The following is a 22160-nucleotide window of genomic DNA, read 5'->3' on the forward strand; positions in this document are numbered from 1 at the left end:
ATGTATATGTATATATATGTATGTCTATATATATGCATGGCTTAGTGGTTAGGATGTTGCATTCGCGGTCTAGCGATCGTGATTTCAATTCCTAGACCGAGTAGCGTATTGTGTTCTTGAGTAAAATGCTTCATCTCACGCTACTCTGCGACCACTTCGACACTTGATGCATGATACACTGTGCATCTCTTCAAACAACATCAATTTGATGGAGAGAGTGAGCTAATGTGCGGCACGAACATTTGATCACTATAAACGAATCATTTTTGCAGGTCGTTCGGCAAAAGTTGAACGCTCATACGTCGTCTTCCACGGGAGAGTCTGTCATCAATAGAACTCAGTACTTGAATGGACCATAGAAAAAACTTGACTGGAAAAAGGATTTAGATAATCCTATCAGGTGGTGCTATTAAGTTAGACATGGCCTGGACCAATCTTTGGTCTAAACATATCTAAGTCTTATCTAAGTTCTATATATATATATATATATATATATATATATATATATATATATACGTATGTTTTATACATATATGTATATATATATATATATATATATATATATATATATATATATATATATATATATATATATATATATATATGTAATATATATATATATATATATATATATATATATATATATATATATATATATATAGGCGGCATCACCAAGCTCGCACGTACTTCTTTGCCCCTCCTGTACGTGCTTCACAGCGTTCGAGACATACACACTTCACGTCTGGCTGTACAGCCTTTTTGTTTGTTTATTTCACCGTTTCGTTTTCCTGTCTTGTTTTCCGTCCGCCACTACCCTCCACGAAAACAATTTAATTTGTGTTCGTGGGAAGAAACATTTTAACGATGCGTACTGCCTTAATTCTTCGAAACGCCGGAGTTTTAATGGTGGCAGCTGATGAAGGGGATGTTTCTATGTGGCCTGCTTGTTTGTTGCACCTTGTTTACCATTTTTATCCTTGTTCTTTTGCCACGTCATGTACCCAGTTATGTATCTATATGTACATGTGGATGAACGTATATACATACATGTACATATATATGCATATACTCATATATTGTTTTTATATATATATATATATATATATATATATATATATATACATACATACGAATAGGTAGCACCATAGCCAGTGGGGGTAATCGGAGGGGTGCTTATTGCTAGCTGAAATCCATGTGTGTCTGTGTACGTGTGTGTGTGTATTATATATATATGTATGTATTATATATATGTATCATATATATATGTATTATATATATATATATATATATATATATATATAAAACAAAGTAAAGTTGTAAGATACCGCACGAGCGGAGATATATATGAAAGAAGGTTTCAAAATGCAATTTTAGTGAATAAACATCTTTAAAATTGCATTTTCAAACCTTCTTATCACTAACCACAACATATTCTTTTTTTCTCTCCTTGTTTCTCTCCTTGTTTCTTTCCGAGTTCCTTTCTGTGGAAGAGCGTAGACTCGAAACGTTAAAGAATTTTTCACTTCCCGAGCGTTTTACTAATACATATGTTTGTTTTCTACACCACCTGTCTTCGTCTTTTGTTTTTGTTTTGTGAATTCTCCCCTATATATATATGTGTATGTGTGTGTGTGTGTGTGTGTGTGTGTGTGTGTGTGTGTGTGTGTGTGTGTGTGTGTGTGTGTGTGTATGTATCTTTATGTACATGTATGTATGTCTATATATGTATGTATAAGCATCTCCGAAAGCTATATGAGGTGCGTTCAAAAAGTATTGGATCTCATTTTTTCCCGCCCAAAATAATGCCGCGTGGACAAAATCCTTTGGGTTGGGGGTGCTGTGTATGCACGAAAACTTTTGCGCTGCTAGGCTGAGTTAGTACCCTGGTGTTGCGCCTAGCATACAGATGTGTATTGCGCACTTGCTGCATTTTCGTTTTAACAGAGCGCATGCATAAACACCCCCACACACATATATTGTTGTATTTCGGGACGGTCATTTTTTTGCCGGACAGTAATAACAGTAATAAACGAGTGAAGAACGAATATAGAGTGACTGTGCTTATTTAGGAAAGGAAAAATGACCAAACCGAAATACAACAATATCTGTTTCAACATACGATTTCACATCAGGAATCTTGCAAGCATAAATTCATAAACGTATATTTTAAGTCGTGGTACAACAAGGCCCCAATGTTTACTGGAAATAGCAGTCGATAAATTTGTGAAGCTATAGTAAATCTTCACTGTGTACATACTGGCAAAGACTTGTGAGGGTAGCGAACATGAAAAATTTCGTCTTAGCTCTAGGAAGAACATTAGATCAATGTTCAATCCAGAATCGTATAATCTAATACCTAGGTTTCGGACTCTTCAAATACGTTTGTTATCGTAAATTTGATTAGTCTTCTTCAGCTAGATTTACCTGGACAATATTTCAAATGTTGCTAAATCAATGCCAGTATACTCTCCTGAACGCCTATGTATGTACATATATAGTAGAATAATAGAGAGAAACTTCTTGGTACAGTGTTATATATATTTGAAAGAATGAGTAGAGATGGCTTTTTTGTGGGGATAGTTTTTATTTTAATTTTGATAATAATGTTTACAGTGAGTTACTCTGATATGAGATTCAAGCTTCAAGTAGCCATTTTCAAACTGAAAAATGTATGTTTTACTGGTTGCTTAAATAGCAAAGGATTTTTTCTAACAAGTATACATACAAAAATAAAATATACAAAAAATATACATACATTTTTTGTATGTATACTTGTACAAAAAAATCTTTTTGCTATTTAAATAACCAGTAAAACATACATTTTTTCAGTTTGAAAACGGCTACTTGAAGTTCGAAATTCATATCAGAGTAACTCGCTGTAAACATTATTACTAAGATTAGAATAAAACAGTTCTATATTTAAGAGATGAGGAATTATGCACATTATTTACATTTGACGGATATTTGTCCTCATCTTGTTTGTTGTTAACACAACTTTTCGGCTGATATACCCTCCAGCCTTCATCAGGTGTCTTGGGGAAATATCGAACCTGGGTTCTCATTCCTAAGCTATATTTCCATGTTATTATTACTATTATTCAGGTCACTGCTTCGAATCAAACTCGGTATCTTGCGGTTAGTAGACCGCATTCTTAACCTCTACAGCATATACTGTACTGTATATTTTTAAAATTATTTTTATAATTTGTATATATTTATTTTATTATAAATACAAAACAACACCACAGAGGAATCGACGTAAGTTTAAATAATAAGCCGCGATAGGTGAACCGCGATATGGCGAAGGATTACTGTAGTACAAGAAACATTCTCAATTAACTGGAATTTTTCTTTGTGTTGGAGAAAGAAAGCGAAAACGTAGTTAATTTTTAGAGACTCTCCCTCTATCTCTCTAAAAAGGAAGAAAAAAATTAATTGTTAGTTTCTCAAAAGGAATTTACCGGCTTTGGTATTTGTCAGAAATAAAGCTACGAACATATTTCAGTCTTGTTGAACTGATTTTGCGATGCATTGTAAGACTGCAACCAACTTGATTAGTCGATAAATGTTTGATTTTTTTTTACTTATAAGATGCGTATTATTACAAACATTGTATTACAAACATTGGCTAACAGTAATTTCTATAATTAAAATATACTATGTCCAAGGGAAATAACTCAAGTGAGTCACTGGCATGAGTTTAGATTTATAATTTTAAATTTGATTCATTCAATGTCTTACAGAAAACATTCTCAATTTATTGAAATATTTCATTTAGTCTGAGTAAGAAAGTAACAGTCAAATAGTTTAAGTGACTTTCGAAATAAATAGATTTAAGCTGAAAAGAGGAGAGTTAAGATTTGTTAATGACCATCACCATCCAGTTTAACTCCATCATTTGATAATAGAGATGTTTTATACACTTGGTTAGTATGGCTGCTTTGTTTGTCAGTAATGCAAATTATGTGTATTAGTTTTGAAGTAGGAAATAAATATTTTGTCTAAGATCAGTTTAGAAATGTGTAGCTCTGAATAGTAATGCCTACTACGGTATGCTCTTTAACAGATCGTTAAAAGGAAATATCGGATGAGGTATTCCTGGAAGGACGTGATGATCAAGGCTGGAATATCTATGATGATCTCAGTTCAAACAACAAACCATTATCACCGAGAACAACAGCAAAAAATCCCCCAAAACAAAAACAAAACAAATGACGAAAAGAAAGCACCATTGTATTTTCCCTAATGACAATAATCCCACCATGTTCTTTAACCGATCTAAAAACCGTTGTATTCACAGCAGAGGTTATACAAAAATAGACAATTATTTCCACAGTGGCATAGTAACACAGAGAACACTAGAATTAAACGGAATTAAGAATAGACAATGCTTTAATACGTCTGAATTTAGCTATCTAGATCTATGATAAGATCCTTATCTTTTGCATAATCTGAAAAATCTTTTGTGGAAAGTAGGAAAAGACAAAAATAATTATGACGTGTTATTACACGAGGTGACATAAACTCGATTATTTTTAATTTCTTATACTTAACAATATGGGTTTCCTAAAATGTATTCTTCCCTATTATGATGAGTACATACACCATTATTTTTCCCGTTCTGACGACATTTAGAGCAAGTGTTTTCAAGAAACATGAAATGAAAGAACAACACAAAAATGAACAAAGAAAAAACTTCGATCTGCCCACATAATCCTGATATGAAATTGATTTGTGGTTGTCACTTAAAAATGATTAAGTTTATTGCATTCCTCATTTTAGTAGACATTTAATAAGTAATGGACTTTAGATCATATGTAAATGACCCGAGCCGCCATTAATTCTGATAGATATCTATTGAGATAATGACTTCAATAAGATAATGCAATGTTTCAAAAATTATTAGAGAAATGAACATATATTACACAGCTTTAATGTCTTGTAGATAAAAGATTAAGAAAAAAAAATGATGTTTACCGGCTCTGTTTGGAAATTATGTAAAATTTAAGGATATCACAATATCATGTGCAGCTGGTGATAAATATCTCTTAGATTCTCCAATATGGAGGGAAAATCCATTAAAAATGTACACCGACACAACAAGTAGTTTCCAAATCCGTTCTTTTTAGTGAATTTCGGATAGTATTAGAGAGTAAAGAAAATACTCTATCCGAATTGTTCTTATTTACAAATGATATTATTATATTTTGGTAGAATCATACTGCCAATAAAAAAACATGCATTGGAGATTTTTTCACTTCAGTTTCTTTATTATCAGCCAGTGAGATAGTTAATCTTCAGCGTTCTTTCGTCATAGCTTGTACCCTTATCAATGACTTTGTGTCTCTTAAATACTCAATGCCTGTTTACTGTTCATCTCACGCGAGTTTTTGTAATTTTTCTTTTTCATCTATAGATTATCTAACTGATTGATAATGAAACTAAAGTGAAACATAACCAGTGCATATGTGTTTATCGCTAGTATGACCCTTCCAAATGAAAAATAAGCTGCCAATATTTCTGCTGTAACAGAGGGTGGCGAGTTAGCAGAATCGTTAGCACGCCAGGCAAAATGCTTTGCGGTCTTTATGTTCCGAGTTCAAATTTCCCCAAGGTTGACTTTGTTTTCATACACCACCGCCAAAATTGCTGGCCTTGAGCCAAAATTTGAAACCACTATTTCTGCAGAATTATTTGACCATAATATATTGTAAAAGTTCACATTTCAAGTTTCGGAGTTGCATTTGTCTGGGAAGGGTTTTGATCTGACAGCGTGTCTTGAAACTAAACCAATTCAACGTGGAAGTCACACATCAGCCATTCAAAAACACAAAAACTGTTAACTTCACTTAATCATGAGTCGTTTCGTATCAAAATTTTCGTTGCGCTAACTGCAACAGTTCTAGAGACGAGGCCACAGTTACTGCAGGAAATATGTTTTTTAACTATCTAATATGTGTTTTCTATGTGGTAGCATTCAGAATTATATCATAAAAATACCCTTAAGATTTAAGCTTTTCATCCGAATATATTTACTACATATCTATAGTTGTTACAAGTAGTTTCCCTATTAATTGTTCTTTTCAAACTATTTTTACTTTTCTATTTTCTCTAATATATTCCTGACAAACTGAGACAAATTTATTTCATGTCACAGTATTTGAACAAATTGAGTGCCTGATTGAGAAATCTGGAAATTATCGCCAGAAACTAACCTTGAGTACTCAATCGGATGTTTTCTTTACAGATTACTGGTACTTTTTCATTTTCTGACAGCTAATGTATTGTTACTTTTAGTTAAAATGTAAACGGACGTTTTCACTAACAACGTTTGTTTGAATGAAGGCTAAGTAATACAATGAATAAAGATTAAAGACAAGACAATAAAGTTGAGCTACTTCAGCTGAAGACCACTTACTTTATAACATGTGCCATTAATATATCAAAACCGAAACACACACACACAATCAATAGTAGAGGGAATTAGGAAGTATCGTTAATCAATTCCAGTACATGACTTTAATTCCAATCTGTTAAATTAAAGGAATGAACCTTGCAATCTTTAACTTGGTAATTTTAAATTTCAATTGAAGAGATCGCTTCATAATTAAACAAAAAGAAGACCGTGATAAACCAGTTTTGATGCTTGTATCGAAACATCGAAAATCGATTTTCCAATATGTTTCTTTCTTCTTATCAGTGTTGAAACGGTTTCAAAACATGACAAAAATTTTTAAAATCGTTCGAAATGATATTATCATACCATCAAATTGTATGAAGAACAAGGGAGATAAAACAGTTTATATTTACAAATCTACTGACTTGCTGAATTGTAATATCTCGCGGAAAACATCTTTGCAGTAAAAAAACTAAACAAGTATTGTTATTTTTGTTGTTTAGCTCCGGTTCAGGTCTTATCTGTGAGATTTATGATCAAAAGCCTTCTACTCCTGGTTACTCCACCTTATATTTTTAATATCTGGGACTTCAATGTTCAATGTATACCCACCTTTTTCTTTTTAATGGCAAAGTGTGATTTGAGGGAGATTTGGCTGCTATTTATTGTACTTCGAGTGTTTACCTCAGGATCCCTCGCTATATCGTGTTCTCTCCAGATGCCTACCAAGGAGAGAGCACATCTAAACGTATCGAATGCAAAAAGGTATTACGATGACTTTATTAGGACTAATACCTAGTTGTTAAATTGATAAGTAGGGACTCTCCTTTTAGAGAAAAGGGTTAAGATATATTACAGACACTATAGTTGATACCCATGTAAATTATTACAAAAATAATCATGTGATTTCAAAGTAACAAAATGTGATATAAATTATTCAAATTTCTGATTAAAATCAAAATAGTCATTGTGGTAATAATTATACAGAAATGTATTATCAAAGGAAACATTGGTTAAAAATGAAAGCAAAAACAAAACAAAATAGTTTAAGAATATCGCGATAAAAATTAAGTTAAATATTAATCTTTTATAACTTTATTTCTAATGAAACACACTGTTTGTGTTTTAATTAATTTTAAAAGTGATAAAGAAGATGGGAGGGATTTAAGAAAAAAATAATTAATGTTTCTCATTATTAATCATAATTTAACAAAATGTTCTTTCTTACATAAAATTACGAGAGAAAAATTTAATTTAAATATCAACAGTTTAAAACAGACAGTTTTAATATAATAGAAGCAGAGGCGGTCTCAGGTGGGTTCATATCAAACGAGTTATTAAAGATACACACTTGAAATAAATCCCATCTGAATTTTGTAACATATTACCGAGTTATTTACATGAAAATACATTGATATTACTGTTTTGGCGTTCTGAGTTTGAATACATGCATAATGGTATTAAATAAAATGTAGAGACATCAAGAAGAAAACGCACATAACAAATATTAGCAGAATGACAACAAAAAAGAGTTCAAGTTGTATGCATCAACATTTACATTTCATAGTTTTTAACATCTTAATATGAATATATGAACGAAGGCTGCGAGCTGGCAGAACCGACAACACTCCAGACAAAATACTTAGTGGCATTTCGTCCATCTTTACGTTCTGAGTTCAGATTCCGCTGAGGTCGACTTTGCCTTTCATTCTTTTTGGGGTCGATAAAACAAGTATCAGTTGAGCACTGGGGTCGATATGATCGAATTAACCTCCCCTCTCTCGAAATCACTGGTCTTGTGCCGAAAATTTGAAATCAATACAAATGTATTAAATAAAGCGGTGAGCTGGCAGAATCGTTAGCACGCCGGGCTAAAAGTTTTACGGCATTTCGTCTTTCTTTACGTTCTGAGTTCAAATTCCAGCAAGGTCGACTTTGCCTTTCTTTCTTTCTTTCTTTCAGGGTCGATAAAATAAGTACCGGTTGAGCACTGGTTGCGATCTGATCGAAATTGCTGACTTTTTGCCAAAATTTGAAGCCAATAATTTCTTGATATATATATAGACGCAGGAGTGGCTGTGTGGTAAGTAGCTTTCTTACCAACCACATGGTTCCGGGTTCAGTCCCACTGCGTGGCACCTTGTGCAAGTATCTTCTACTATAGTCTCGGGCCGACCAAAGCCTTGTGAGTGGATTTGGTAGACGGAAACTGAAAGAAGCCCGTCGTATATATATATATATTTATATTGTGTGTGTGTGTGTGTGTTTGTGTGTCTGTGTTTGTCCCCCCAACATCGCTTGACAACCGATGCTGGTGTGTTTACGTCCCCGTAACGTAGCGGTTCGGCAAAAGAGACCGATAGAATAAGTACTAGGCTTACAAAGAATAAGACCTGGGGTCGATTTGCTCGACTAAAAGGCGGTGCTCCAGCATGGCCACATTCAAATGACTGAAACAAGTAAAAGAAATAAAAGAAATATATATATATATATACACATGAGTAAAATTATTTAGGTCATATTTCTCGCACAGCTAACACGAAAGGTAGTCTATGAACACAACTGCTAACTGCTAGAACGTTAGGCAACTAATTTGTTATTGTTTCGCTTCTTTACATTCTGTGTTCAAATCTAGCCAAGGTCAACTTTGGTTTATATCTTTTCGAGGTTAATAAAATAAAGAACCAGTTAAATGCTAGGGTCAGTGGTGCTGCGACTTATACTATTCCTTCGAATCTGTCTTCCTACTGCCTAAATCAGAAATCATTGTCCCGGCTTCTTGCCCCTCTGAATTAATACATTTTAATATGGTCTGCTTATATGTGAATGAGATAATGTTTTGGTGTGTGCATGTGTGTGTTGGTGATGATACAGGCTGTTACACATCAATAATCGCATCTCAATATGGTATTCGGGTATCATACTAACATAACGTATGATGACACATAGGTAGTCGTTTATAACGAGCCCAGCATGTGACTGGTACTTTATTTTATCGATCCAGGAGGGATGAAAAGTAAAACAGATCACTGCTGGTTTTAAATTCAGTACATAAAGAGCCAGAAAAAAATACAGTAAGATATTTTCTCTGACATTTTATCAAGTCTGCCAACCCATCGTCCTATAAAAATTTTCAATGTATACAAAAGGCTACATATTTTGCCAGGAGGAGTTAGTCGATTATATCTACCCCAAAGCTTAACCGATGAATTACTTTATCGACATCGGATGGATGGAAGGTAAAGTTAATCCAAGAGTGATTTGAGCTTTGAACTTAACTGGAACTAATACCGTAATTGATTTTAACTTGCGCCCTAACGACACTGCCAATTCTTACAGAGATATTATGTTCAAGTGCAATAAAGTTGATAAGTGCAATTTTATGTAAGCAAACCATTAGTTCACGTATAACAATGATTTCATGCCGATGATATATATATACAGCCATTAAACGCATACATTAAGACACAAACACTATATATATATATATATATATATATATATATATATATATATACGCATACATGCATACAGGGTCACCATTTAATACTTTTAATTTCGTGCATGTGCATTGTTTGTTTTTGATTTTGTCAACTACACAGTATAGTAGGTCAATTGGGCACCGTCTGTGAGATAAAACAGCATCATGACGCAAAACTTTGGAAACGACATGCTATACTGCTTGGCATTCGCGCCGGAAGCTCCAATACGAACATTTCAGAGTGTTTGGGTGTCAATCTGAGTGTTTGCCGTGTCCCAAAACATATACCAAGAGTGATAAAAATCAAATATCCAGTCAACATCATGGTGTTAGAAGTGGTCACTAGTATTGGCGATGTAATTCCCCCATTCGTCTTCCCACACGGCCTTAGACACAACACGGAGGCCTACATCAAGTACCTGGAGGAGGTAGTGCTGCCTTGGGTCAAGAGAGTGGCTGCTGGAAGGCCCTATATCTGGCGACAGGGCTCTGCACCATGCCGCACAAGCACGAGAATCCAGTCATGGTTGTCAGACAATTTCTGTGACCCTATCATCCCTAACATCTGGCTACCTAACTCCCCAGACTGCAGCCCCCTTGATTATTGTGTGTGGGGCACAGTTGAACAGGAAACCAACAAAACTCCTTGTAAAACCAAAGACAAAATGAAGGCAAGGATTATGGCAGCATTCACCAACTTAAACAAAGAGAGCGCCCAGAAGAGTTGAAGGAGATTCCGAAGTTATCTGGAGGCCGTGGATGAAGACAATGGCGATTTTATTCAATAAATTTACTCTTTAGTATTTCAAGATAATTTTGGTAAATATGTGTTAAAATAAAATGTCAGTGTAATTTTCATTTTTATGTAATTTAGACGACACTTTACTCACCGCACTCTGTGTATATATATGTATGTATATACAGATACCTTTGAAACTACAAAGCATGCTTACAAAATATCTAAGACAGAGTTACATACAGATACATTCATAGGTTTACAAATAAATAATAACAATGATGATGATGATGATAACATTAATAATAATAATAATAATGATGATGATGATGATGACAATAATAATAGTAATAATAATAATACTAATAATAAAAATAATAATAATAATAATAATCTATACTTACTGATTTATGTTTTCAAGTCGTACATCGATATCGTTTAGAGATTGAATGTTGCCTTTTTCTGGATAATGATGGATCTCGAAGTCTAAGCCGACAAACTTGTTCATTGGCCCGGCACTTGACGATGACTTGGGTGTGTAGGAGGTTCCGCTGGAATCCAGAGGGGATGGACCTGGAGGGTGAGGGACATGTGGAGAATCCAATAAATGTTCAGACTTTACAGGCTGGCGGCCCTGTCCCAACTGGGACATTCTGCTGGTGTCCATCGTTTTGGACGTCTTGTCAACAGACTGCTGACCTCCACTCCCAGAACACACCTGTTCGTGACTGCTACTGGAGGGAGTCTGCTGTTGATGTACTTGTTGTAGAAGTTGTTGATGGTGATGGTGATATGGTAGTTGTTGGTGATGGTGTGGTTTTGCTTGTTGTTTTATAGGTTGTGCTTTGTGGTCTCGTCCTTTTACGGACGATACAATGCCTGCCACTGCGCCTACAAAAAGTTGTGGAGCATGCTTAAGAGTTTTGGTAAAACTCTGCAGGTATAAGTAACACTATCTAACGTGACTGTATGTCGGCGTGGCTACTAACGTCATCGCAATATCCACAAAGTTACTAACATTCGCAAATTTATTCTCCCCGAATCACGCGCACGACCTAGATCTAACGTTCAACCTAACAACAAATATATGCATACACACACATATATATATATATATATATATATATATATATATATATATATATATATATATATATATGTCCTTACATATATATATTTTGTATGCATATATATATATATATATATATATATATATATATATATATATATATATACATACATACATATACATATATAATATGTTTGTAAATGCATATATGTAAATATATATATATATATATATATATATATATATATATATACGCATTTCTTTTCAATAAGTAATTTATATACACAATTTTTTCGCAAACGTGCATATTCTAAGATTTATTAATGAAAGACATAGAGAGAAGTTAAGTGCTAAACGCACACTGTCACACGTACATAGGCCTCTCGATTGTACACTTCATAAATAATATTTACATACCTCATTCTAATACAAACCTACAGAGGTGCCGACGCCCAGTTACATATAAACACATACACACTCGTAAGAACTACACATGTATATTTGGGATACAGCTCTTTATTTAACCATGTTTAATTAACTTACTCGACAGAAAAATGTTTATGAAACACCTTCATGTTGAATCGTTAATATTTTCTTCCGGCATATCAGTTTAGTGAGTAGCGATGTCTAAGTTATTGGTCGAGCTTTCAGCTTCTTCAGGAAACAACATCACAGTGATGAGAGAATTATTAATTATATTAAAGTGTTAGTTTCAGATGAATTAGTATTCTAACAAATAATGTCTAACCGTTAACGTAAACTACGAAACTAACACCATTTATACTTTGTACCTTTGTTCCAACGTATAATCAACGCATTAAATTCTTGAAGCACAAACCAAAATGAAATCGATGAAATACTATAACATATTAAAACAACCTCTAGTCAGGTCGTACATTATCAAACTATGGAAGCTGAAAACTCTACTATATGTTCATCACTACTTATTTTAAAATCAATATACTGTCTCTCTCACCAGACGTTTGCAGAACCATTAGAAGTTGTGATCGGCTCATTATTAAACAGGTTAATAGAAGCTCTACTCGCGAATTTAAACCGTTTCTCACATGTTTATCATATCAGAATAATACTTCGAAAGTGAAAACAATGAAGAATACACGAGGTATTATATGCAAATCAATACCGATTAATAGTATTTATCACTGCAATCTTAGCTATTATGTCCATCATGATGCATATATATATATATATGTATGTATGTATGCAAGTATGTATGTATTCGTTGAATAGTGGTCTTATTTATACAACTAGGAGTTTTTCATGATTCTAGTGATATAACTAACCTGGAAGATGAATGTATAGTAAATTATATATAATGGTGAGTGTATATAATTCTATAATTCTATTTGAAAATATACGACCACTTTAATGTTACTCTTAGACTGTCAGCAGAGATACATTATGTACATTATGCATGTATATATATATATATATATATATATATATATATATATATATATATATATATACCTATCAATACGCACATGCACAAACACACAGAGTAACACATGTATTGGCTTGTTTCATTGAACTGCTGGACAATATCATTCATTTTACACACGTAGTTTCAACCCTCTGATCCTTCGTCTATCTTTCTTTGATTTGTCGATAACTATAACGATTAATTCTAACTAAGCAATAGCTGAAATATATGTCAAGAAACAGTGCTATCATGAAAAAATAACATAAAAACTAATTCAACTGATTGAAATAAATTTCTGAATGTGATGCTAATTTAACTGAATCTACCGAGTAATTATAATGAATTAAAATCAGGATTATACCCCAAATAAGAAAAGACAATTATTTGAATATTTAACTCTGGTCAAGAAAAACAGGGGAGATAAACACTGAAATTCAATTAAGTTACTGAGGTGTACTTGCCAAGCAAATGATTTGATCAGAGACGGTGTGTTGAAACTAAAACGACTGCAACGTGGTAGATACATGTTAACCATTCAGAAACACACAACGACTGTTAACTTCAATGAAACATTTTTTGTTTGTGATAAAGTGTGAAATCCTTCGTCGCTCAAAATTGTGACCTTGTCACTGACACGTTGCACTTCATCTCACGCAGTGTAAAGTTGTTAGTGACAAGGTCGCAGTTTCGAGCGACGAAAATTTTTGTCACAAACGTGAAATAAGTTATAATTGATTAAAATCAGGTTATAGTAGGGATTTCTGGCAGCACGTTGATAACTTCGGAATGTTATGTTTTTAGACTCATCAATAAAACCAATTCTGACAGTTACTGCAGAACTTAGATGACAAGGAATACACCATTTCTGTGAATAAACACTGAGTTTATTTGTAAGTTAAATGAAAGACTTCAAGGTAAAACATAACGACACCTACAAAATACGATTAATAAAGTTGTATAAATTGTTCATAAAGCCATAAAGCTAGCTGGTGTAGAATCAATTAGTTCTACACCAACTAATTTTATGGATTTACGGTCAAATTAACTCCTTTTTTCCTTTCTTTTTCCATTTCCCCCCTTCCACTTGTTGCATTCACCTTCCCCTGTGTGTTTTTTTACTCGTGTGATTTCACTTGTTCTAATGTCATGGTTTATAACTTGTACAGGTCATGTGCTCAGAGCCCGAGATTGCTCACAGACATCAGGTGCCTTATTAAAATCTGCCAAGAGACAACATCTCCAACTAGTAGTAGCTCATAACTATATATTGTGTACATTAGTGAATATATATACACACACACACACACAAAGACACACACACATATATATGTATATATGTATACATGTATGTATGTACACATATGTATGTATCTATTGAATGTGCGCTTGTGTGAGTCTGTGTCTAAGAGAGAGAGAGAGAGAGAGAGAGAGAGAGAGAGAGAGTAAGAAATAGATAGGGATAGATAGATAGATAGATAGATAGATAGAGAGAGAGAGAGAGAGAGAGAGAGAGAGAGAGGGAGAGAGAGAGGGAGAGAGAGAGAGAGAGAGAGCAAGCTGCCAGAAAATCCTTACGAACTAGTATTGTCTTTATAAATACACAATTTAACTTGGGTGTAAAAAGTAAACAAAAATGTTCTGAGTTCAGATAAACAATAACAATCTGAATAGTTTTGGCTCTTATGAACATTCCATCAGAGATCTGTTGACTTCACAAGGAGAATTTTAGTTTAAAACTATGTATAGTATATATAAATTCGCACAGAATTAAATTAGTCTACCTAATTCGCATAGATATTTGCACTGTTATGCCAATTAGGCAGATAATTTATATGCATCACAATTTGTAAAATGGCTGTACTGAAATATAGCTTTCAAAATTTGGCTCAAGACCAACATGTTCGAGGAAGCGGATATGTCGATTATATCGAATACAGTGTTCAAATGTTACTTATTTTATTGAGTCCGAAAGGATGAAAGCAAAGTCGAGCTCGGCGGAATTTGAACTCATAACCTAAAGATGGACGAAATGCCTCTAAGCATTTTGTTCAGAGCGCAAATGATTCTGCCAGCTCACCGCCTTGGCTGTGTTGAAATCTTAATAAACTAGTGCTAGCTTTCTTTCTTTTTTTAGGACTGGTCTAGTTGGACAAACATGATAGTTTTGATAATACTATCACAGTTATATACCAAACCTGAAGTGATTAAGTCTAGTGGCTTCAGATAAAAGACACAAAGACACATTGAGTTGCAATATGTGTCTTTCGTCAGGGGATTTAGTGATTCTCTTTGAGATATATCTTGCTGTTGAGAAACTTATTTTTGAGATGCAAAACATGCTTCAACCCTTTTGAAATCAACGCTCCTTGTTCTATGTTATAAACGTCATGTTTTAAAGTGATTCAAATTAAAAAACCTTAATCAAAATTTCATGTTAATTCATCTGTTAATTCCACCTTAGTAATAACAACGTTATTTTTACTGAATTCTTTATTACTGAAATTGTGTATTTCGACAGAAATATGACAACAAAAGGGTTAATGCGATGCCTAAAACATTTTTGTGTATGCACATTGAATATTGCTTGATTGTGATTGGCCTGTCCTCCATGGGTTTAGGAAGCATTATTTCGAATGAATATGTAGGACTGGAGTACTTGGAGTTCATCGATCAGTCATCGATTTGTGGTTTTTGCTAGAAATGAGGGAATATAAGCCTTATGAGTATGTAGCTAGTAATATTGATGAAAACTTTATTGATGTGGTTTGGTGTAGAAATAGTGGGAAACGGTCATTTCGTCTTTTGAATGCATTCGATATTCGTTAAGAATGATCAATGGCTGAATAGACGGAATACAATTCGTTGTTGGTGTTGGAAACGGAGCAGCAAATGTGTTTTTTTAGAGAAATTTCTATGGTTTCAGGGGAAGATAATTGGTAGGTATGTCGAGTTTTCGTTTGGTTTCCATAGTTCATTTGCTTAATTCTATATATTGAAAGTAATAATGTCAACTTATGGAGTAAATATATTGTGTAGCTTCCAATGGCTGTTTTTAAGTGTGGTTTGTGATATTGCTTCTTTAGTTTGTGACGATTGATTTTATTGAATTGCTTGATTAGAATATTAATCGATACACTATTAAACCAGTTGATGTTGCTATGTCTGCATATGATGTGCTATGGCCTGTCTTTGAATAGTTAATGTTAATCATTTGCATTATAATTCTACATGATGTATTCGTCTGTGATAGATCTAAAACATTGTTCTCTTATTTTTCCTAAGTTCTCTTATGTATAAACATTGAAATGTTGTCTTCAATCTTGTCTTAATTCAATTAGTTTTTGTACGTAGTGTTGCCTTCCAGAATTAATTTTATTGATATGCCTATAGTTAGTGGAGAAACGAACCAAGGATGTAATTCAACGTTTCATTATTGTCTAACATCACTTTTGTTGCTGTATTCATTTTATAGCTCTGGGCCAGCCTTCATTTAGCTGCTCTGTGATCAAAGGCATTCTAGTCGTGACCATCCCATTTATTTTCCAGACAGAAAATCAAAGATCATATTACCCTTGGTATTGTTTTTAAAAACGGAAGGTCTGAGGGTGATTTCACTGCTATTTCACGATCGTGAAACAACCCTTTCGTTTGCTCATACATTGATATGTGAGTGACTATTTGATTGTGTGTAGACAATTTGTCAATAGTTGGGAGAGAGGGCTTCAGTTCGTCATTCTGGTTCTACAAAGAGGACTTTTGAAATTTAAGCGTTCAAAACAGAATTAAAATAATTCAGCAAGAAGTATTCATGATGCAGTTACTTGTTTCGAATTCACTATTATTTGAATTAAGTCAAATTCCGGTAAGAGATTTAAGACAGCCGCTGTGAAGTGTTAAGACAAATAGAGATTCGTTCGGAAACTATATACTGCTTGTGATTTTATTAAAATTTTTATGCTTCTAACACGATAATACTAATCCTGTGCCAGACATTAATGTGTGTATATATATATATATATATATATATATATATATATATATATATATATATATATATATATATGCATGACTTTTAAACTTATGCGCTAAATGTGTTTCTTAATCTTCGTTATTTTCTCTCCATCATATGTGTCGAACATTTGGAATGTATACAGTTTTATGTGATAATTCGATTTTTTTTCTGCTTAAAGAAACTACTTTGTGTGTTGATTAAGAATTGTAAATATATATCTCAGTCCGCCAGGCATTCGTTGTGTTAAATACAAGAGATTTTTATCTGTACTTTTAATACATATGCTAGTTGTATGGTTTAACGGTGATAAATTTATGTTTCTCAACGCTGAGGAATTAAAATTGCTTCTCTATGATTGATGATCGATATTCGTATTACGTGTTCGTATATTTATACACTTCCTTTAATGAAATCGACCCCTTAGAGACATGGCTGTGGCCGCCTCAGTTTTGATGGTAAGTTGGTTTTCATTCTTAATCTTTATGTTTCTTTGTTCTTTTTTCTCTCTGATAATGGCTGTCAGAAATGTTGTATCATTGATGTAACCAACGATTTATACCAAGCAAGTAACCATTTCTACTGGCAGTAGTTGCATGTCAGTGCTGTGATCTACATTACTTATTTTATTTCAGAAGAACATGAAGATCTCGTTTGGTCAGTCGCCATTACTTCTCTCTTAGTACCAGCCATTACATCTTTGTTGTGGTAATATCATTTTAAGCTTTATTACTGCATAGTTGGTGCTTCTGGTCATCATGTACAAGATTGTAATCACTTTCAAACAGATTGATAAAAAGAGAGAGAGAGAGAGAGAGAGAGAGAGAGAGAGAGAGAGAGAGAGAGAGAGAGAGAGAGAGAGAGAGGGAGTGAGAGGGAGAGAGAGGGAGAAGTAGAAGTAGAAAGAGAGAGAGAGAGAAAGAGAGAGAGAGAGAGAGAGAAAGAGAGAGAGAGAGAGAGAGAGAGAAAGAAACGAGTCTATATATCTATATTGCTTGCTTATACTATATTGTCAGCACTTTCTGTTTTGTTTTCAATCAGCTAAATATTTTCAAATAGTGGTATCCACTATGTATATACATACATACAAACATACATACATGCATACATACATACATACATACACACATATATGTGTGTGTGTGTGTATATATATGTATATATATGTATGAGACCTTATAACCAGATCCGAGAACTATAAATGGTCTGTTAATTCTCTACTCACCTTTTTTTTCAATTTAAGATGCTGCAAACAGTTATGGTTTTTGATCACAGTGAGATTAAAGCTTTAGCACCCACTGATTGAGAAACCACACACGTCTTGTCAAAACCTTTATCAATTGATTTGGATATATTCATGTAAACTAATTTTCATCTTCTTATCATTGTAAAACATTTTATTACCTGATCTGAATGTTTTTATGGAAACTATTTTTTGATTCATCACAAAGGATACACAAAACCTCAAACTTTTCCTTATTGTCCAAATTTTTATCACTTGATTTGAATACATTTATGTCAGCTAACTTTTGACACCACAGAGGATACACAAAGCCTCACATTTTACTTTTGAAAATCTTTTTAAATAAGTGAAACCGGTTAAGTTAATAAATACTTTTAAAAGACTCCTGTATTTTCAGATTCTTTTTGTTTTGTTTTAAATCAGATAAATATTTACTTATATATATATATATATATATATATATATATATATATATATATATATATATATAATTATTGCTCTGACTAAGCAGCCAATAGATAGGTTTTCAGACTGTTTCATTGGGTAACATGTTATCATCCAATCGCAGTCTCGTCAAGTCTTTTTTCTTTAGTTTCGAAATCTTTATCTAACAGTGACATTTGCAATAATGTGACCAATTTTGCAGTCGGTGTTAAGCTATTCTTTTACTTGATATATTTTGTTTTATCATGCATATATATTATGCATACTTCATCTATAGTGACCAGACACGAGGCACTTTTACGTAAAGAAATAAGTTAAAAGCACTTGAACCAAATAATTCATTGACTTGTATATTTATCAGTGGATAACATAACAGCGATCTCTAGAAGTTAAATTTCAGGAATATATGAAGCCTGTTTCTTGACCGGACGTATCTGCACGACAATTCTGCTAACTATAGTTTTAGAAATAAAATGCAAAATCTGTATATATATCAATATATAATATAAAATATTAAATATTGGTATAAAATATAATTAAATATAACGTAGAATACACAGCAAATTTGATGTATATTCTCTAAGCTCTTTTTTATAACTATGGTCTAATATTTAAATATATATGGTCTATATAATATTTTGTAAAATATTTTCTGAGTCCAGCAATTTCAGAGAGTGTTTTAAGACAACGCAAGCTATTTATGTCAGTTCCAATGACATAAGCACAGTAAGTGGGAATGGAAATCGAGTTGCCAAGAGCTTACCACAACACTACCATGCCCACCACCAATAACATGTATAACAATAATAATAATAATAATAATAATAATAATAATAATAATCACAATAACTTTTTCATAAACTCACTGCATTTAAAACATTCCACATCACATTAACACAAAAATGCATTTCAATTGTATTGGATTAAAAATATTCCAATCATATATATATATATATATGTTTGTATGTATGTATATATATAATATATATATATATATATATATATATATATATATATATATATATATATATGCATATATACATATATATGCATATACATATATATACATATATACTTATATATATATACATATATACTTATATATATACTTATATATATACATATATATATATATATATAAATATATATATATATATATATATATATATAAATATATATATATATATATATATAATATATATATATATATATATATATATATATATATATATATATATATATATATATATATATATATATATATATATATATATATATATATATATATGTATACATGCATACAAGAAAAGAAAACATTCATGGCTATGAAGAAGCATGTAAACAATGAATATCTACTCGTATTAGAACAAACTCTGATTAAGAACCAAAAATATTTTTACATTATTAAAAGCATTCTAATGATAAATAACAAGGTACAGTTCCTTTTGATAACCAGAGAGGTTTTCGAACTTAATTGAATATTTAAATGCAATGTAATATTTATTACATGTAGATAAACTGAGAAGAAAAATGCAAAAACAAAACTTTAAGTATGATGATATTATAATCACATCACATTATCTATCATTCTAAACATACATTCATTCAGTGATAAATCGATCAATCGAGCATTCAATCAATGTTTGTCTTTTAATCTAATCCGTCAATTCATTTGAAACATCCTTCGATGTCCCAGTATTCAAACTGTCGTGACAAAAACAAAAAGAAAATCCCTATTTAAAAAAAAAATGTTTCTTAATAAAAGAGCTATACTTGTTGGAGTTTAGCTGCCGTAATTATTTGATGTTTAGTTTATGAAACTGAACTAAAACCTTATGTTAGTCAATTAACGCCCTGATCTCTCTCTGTGTCTGTCTTTCTCCTCTTCCTTTATTACTACCTCTGATTATTTCTAGATTATTTAATCAAAATATACTTTTGTTTCTCATTATACATTATCTAATGTAGTCATTGTAATAAACAATGTTAACGACTTCCGCTATCTATATTCTTTTCCTTTAAATTTCTCTTTTCCATTCATTTCCCCATTCATTGTTTTGTTGTTCTTTAGAAACAGCTCAATTTTGATTCTGCTGCTGTCATGAGAAAGAGTCTTTCAACCGTAACGAATTTTCATATTTTTGTATATCTGGAATTACACCTTGCACGGTTTCTTTATTACCATTCCCCGACGGTAGGGAAGTGGTAATAATGTAGCAGATAGAATGACTAAGTAAAACTTTCCGTATCAATTCGTCCATATTAATGTTTCTTTAAAAGCTATGACAGGTATATATTTAATATCTATAATATAATATTTTGTAATATATTTCCTGAGTCCTTCGATTTTAGAGAGTGTTTAAGGAAAACGCAAGTCCAATGACATAAGCACTGTAAGTAGGAATGGAAATCGAGTCGCCAAGAGCTTACCACTACACTACCATGGCCACCACCAATAACATTTATATATATATATATATATATATATATATATATATATATATATATATATATATATATATATATATATATATATATATATATATATATATATATATATATATATATATATATATATATATATATATATATATATATATATATATATATATATATATATACACTCAGACATACACACCAGACACACGCGCGTACGTAAGATAACTCCTGAACAGAATTGGAGACAACTTTTCGTAACGTTGCGTATTTAATTACAATATTCAGTGAAGGATTTAAACTGATATTACAATAATAGTTTAAGAATTCTTTCTTTTTAAAGTTAAGTCTCATCTTTCAATGATCAAAATGGAAATTTAATGAACGTTTACCAGCATAACTAAATATAATATTCATACAACACGCAGAGCTAGTCAATTATTAAAGACCTCGATAAATGTTGCCTAACAACGCCTGTCATGCGTATTCCATAATAGTATTTGTTAATTCTTTTAATATTAGTTTGGTTTTGAGTAAAGGTTTGTATACATTGTCTTCGCAATCTCTCCGACACCGGTGATAGCGACGCAAGTCATGGCGTAGGAATTATCAATAAGAAATAAATTCCCTTTTATGCAAATCTTGTTAATGGGAAAATCAAAATGGGGAGAATATTTACATAGCAAAAATTAAATGCATTTATAAACAAGATTAAGTCAAACTTAAGAGAATTTTAGAACTGACTAAATACAAAATGAAAAGTATTTTCGATGTGAAGAGCCATATGAGTGAGAAACATCCATTGCGTCTTTCCAGGGCTTTCGAGACTGACGGGAGAAAAGATTAACCTACATATCACAAACATAGTTCAATTACAACAGAGTGAATCTGTTAAAGGCAC

At 32.3% G+C, this 22160-nt stretch overlaps 1 protein-coding gene and 1 pseudogene across 18 annotated transcripts in view; one reads left to right on the forward strand and one right to left on the reverse strand.

The window, feature by feature from the left end:
- LOC149134182 (U4 spliceosomal RNA) overlaps positions 1–3 on the forward strand; it is a 157-nt pseudogene extending 154 nt beyond the window's left edge.
- LOC106879147 (voltage-gated inwardly rectifying potassium channel KCNH7) overlaps positions 1–22160 on the reverse strand; it is a 661705-nt gene that overhangs the window by 85999 nt on the left and 553546 nt on the right. For 10 of the 18 annotated variants that reach the window (XR_016243164.1, XM_052970719.2, XM_052970716.2 and 7 more), the window contains one exon: positions 11019–11505. Coding sequence is in view for 17 of the 18 variants with exons in the window: in XM_052970719.2 (XP_052826679.1) it covers positions 11019–11505 (487 nt within the window). In the remaining variant the exon portion in view is untranslated. The remainder of the gene's footprint in view (positions 1–11018; positions 11506–22160) is intronic. The other 8 variants (XM_052970723.2, XM_089357622.1, XM_089357621.1 and 5 more) reach the window with 1 other exon arrangement.

This window comes from Octopus bimaculoides, chromosome 9 (assembly GCF_046866305.1).
Source record: "Octopus bimaculoides isolate indiv1 chromosome 9, ASM4686630v1, whole genome shotgun sequence".
Taxonomy (NCBI): domain Eukaryota; kingdom Metazoa; phylum Mollusca; class Cephalopoda; order Octopoda; family Octopodidae; genus Octopus; species Octopus bimaculoides.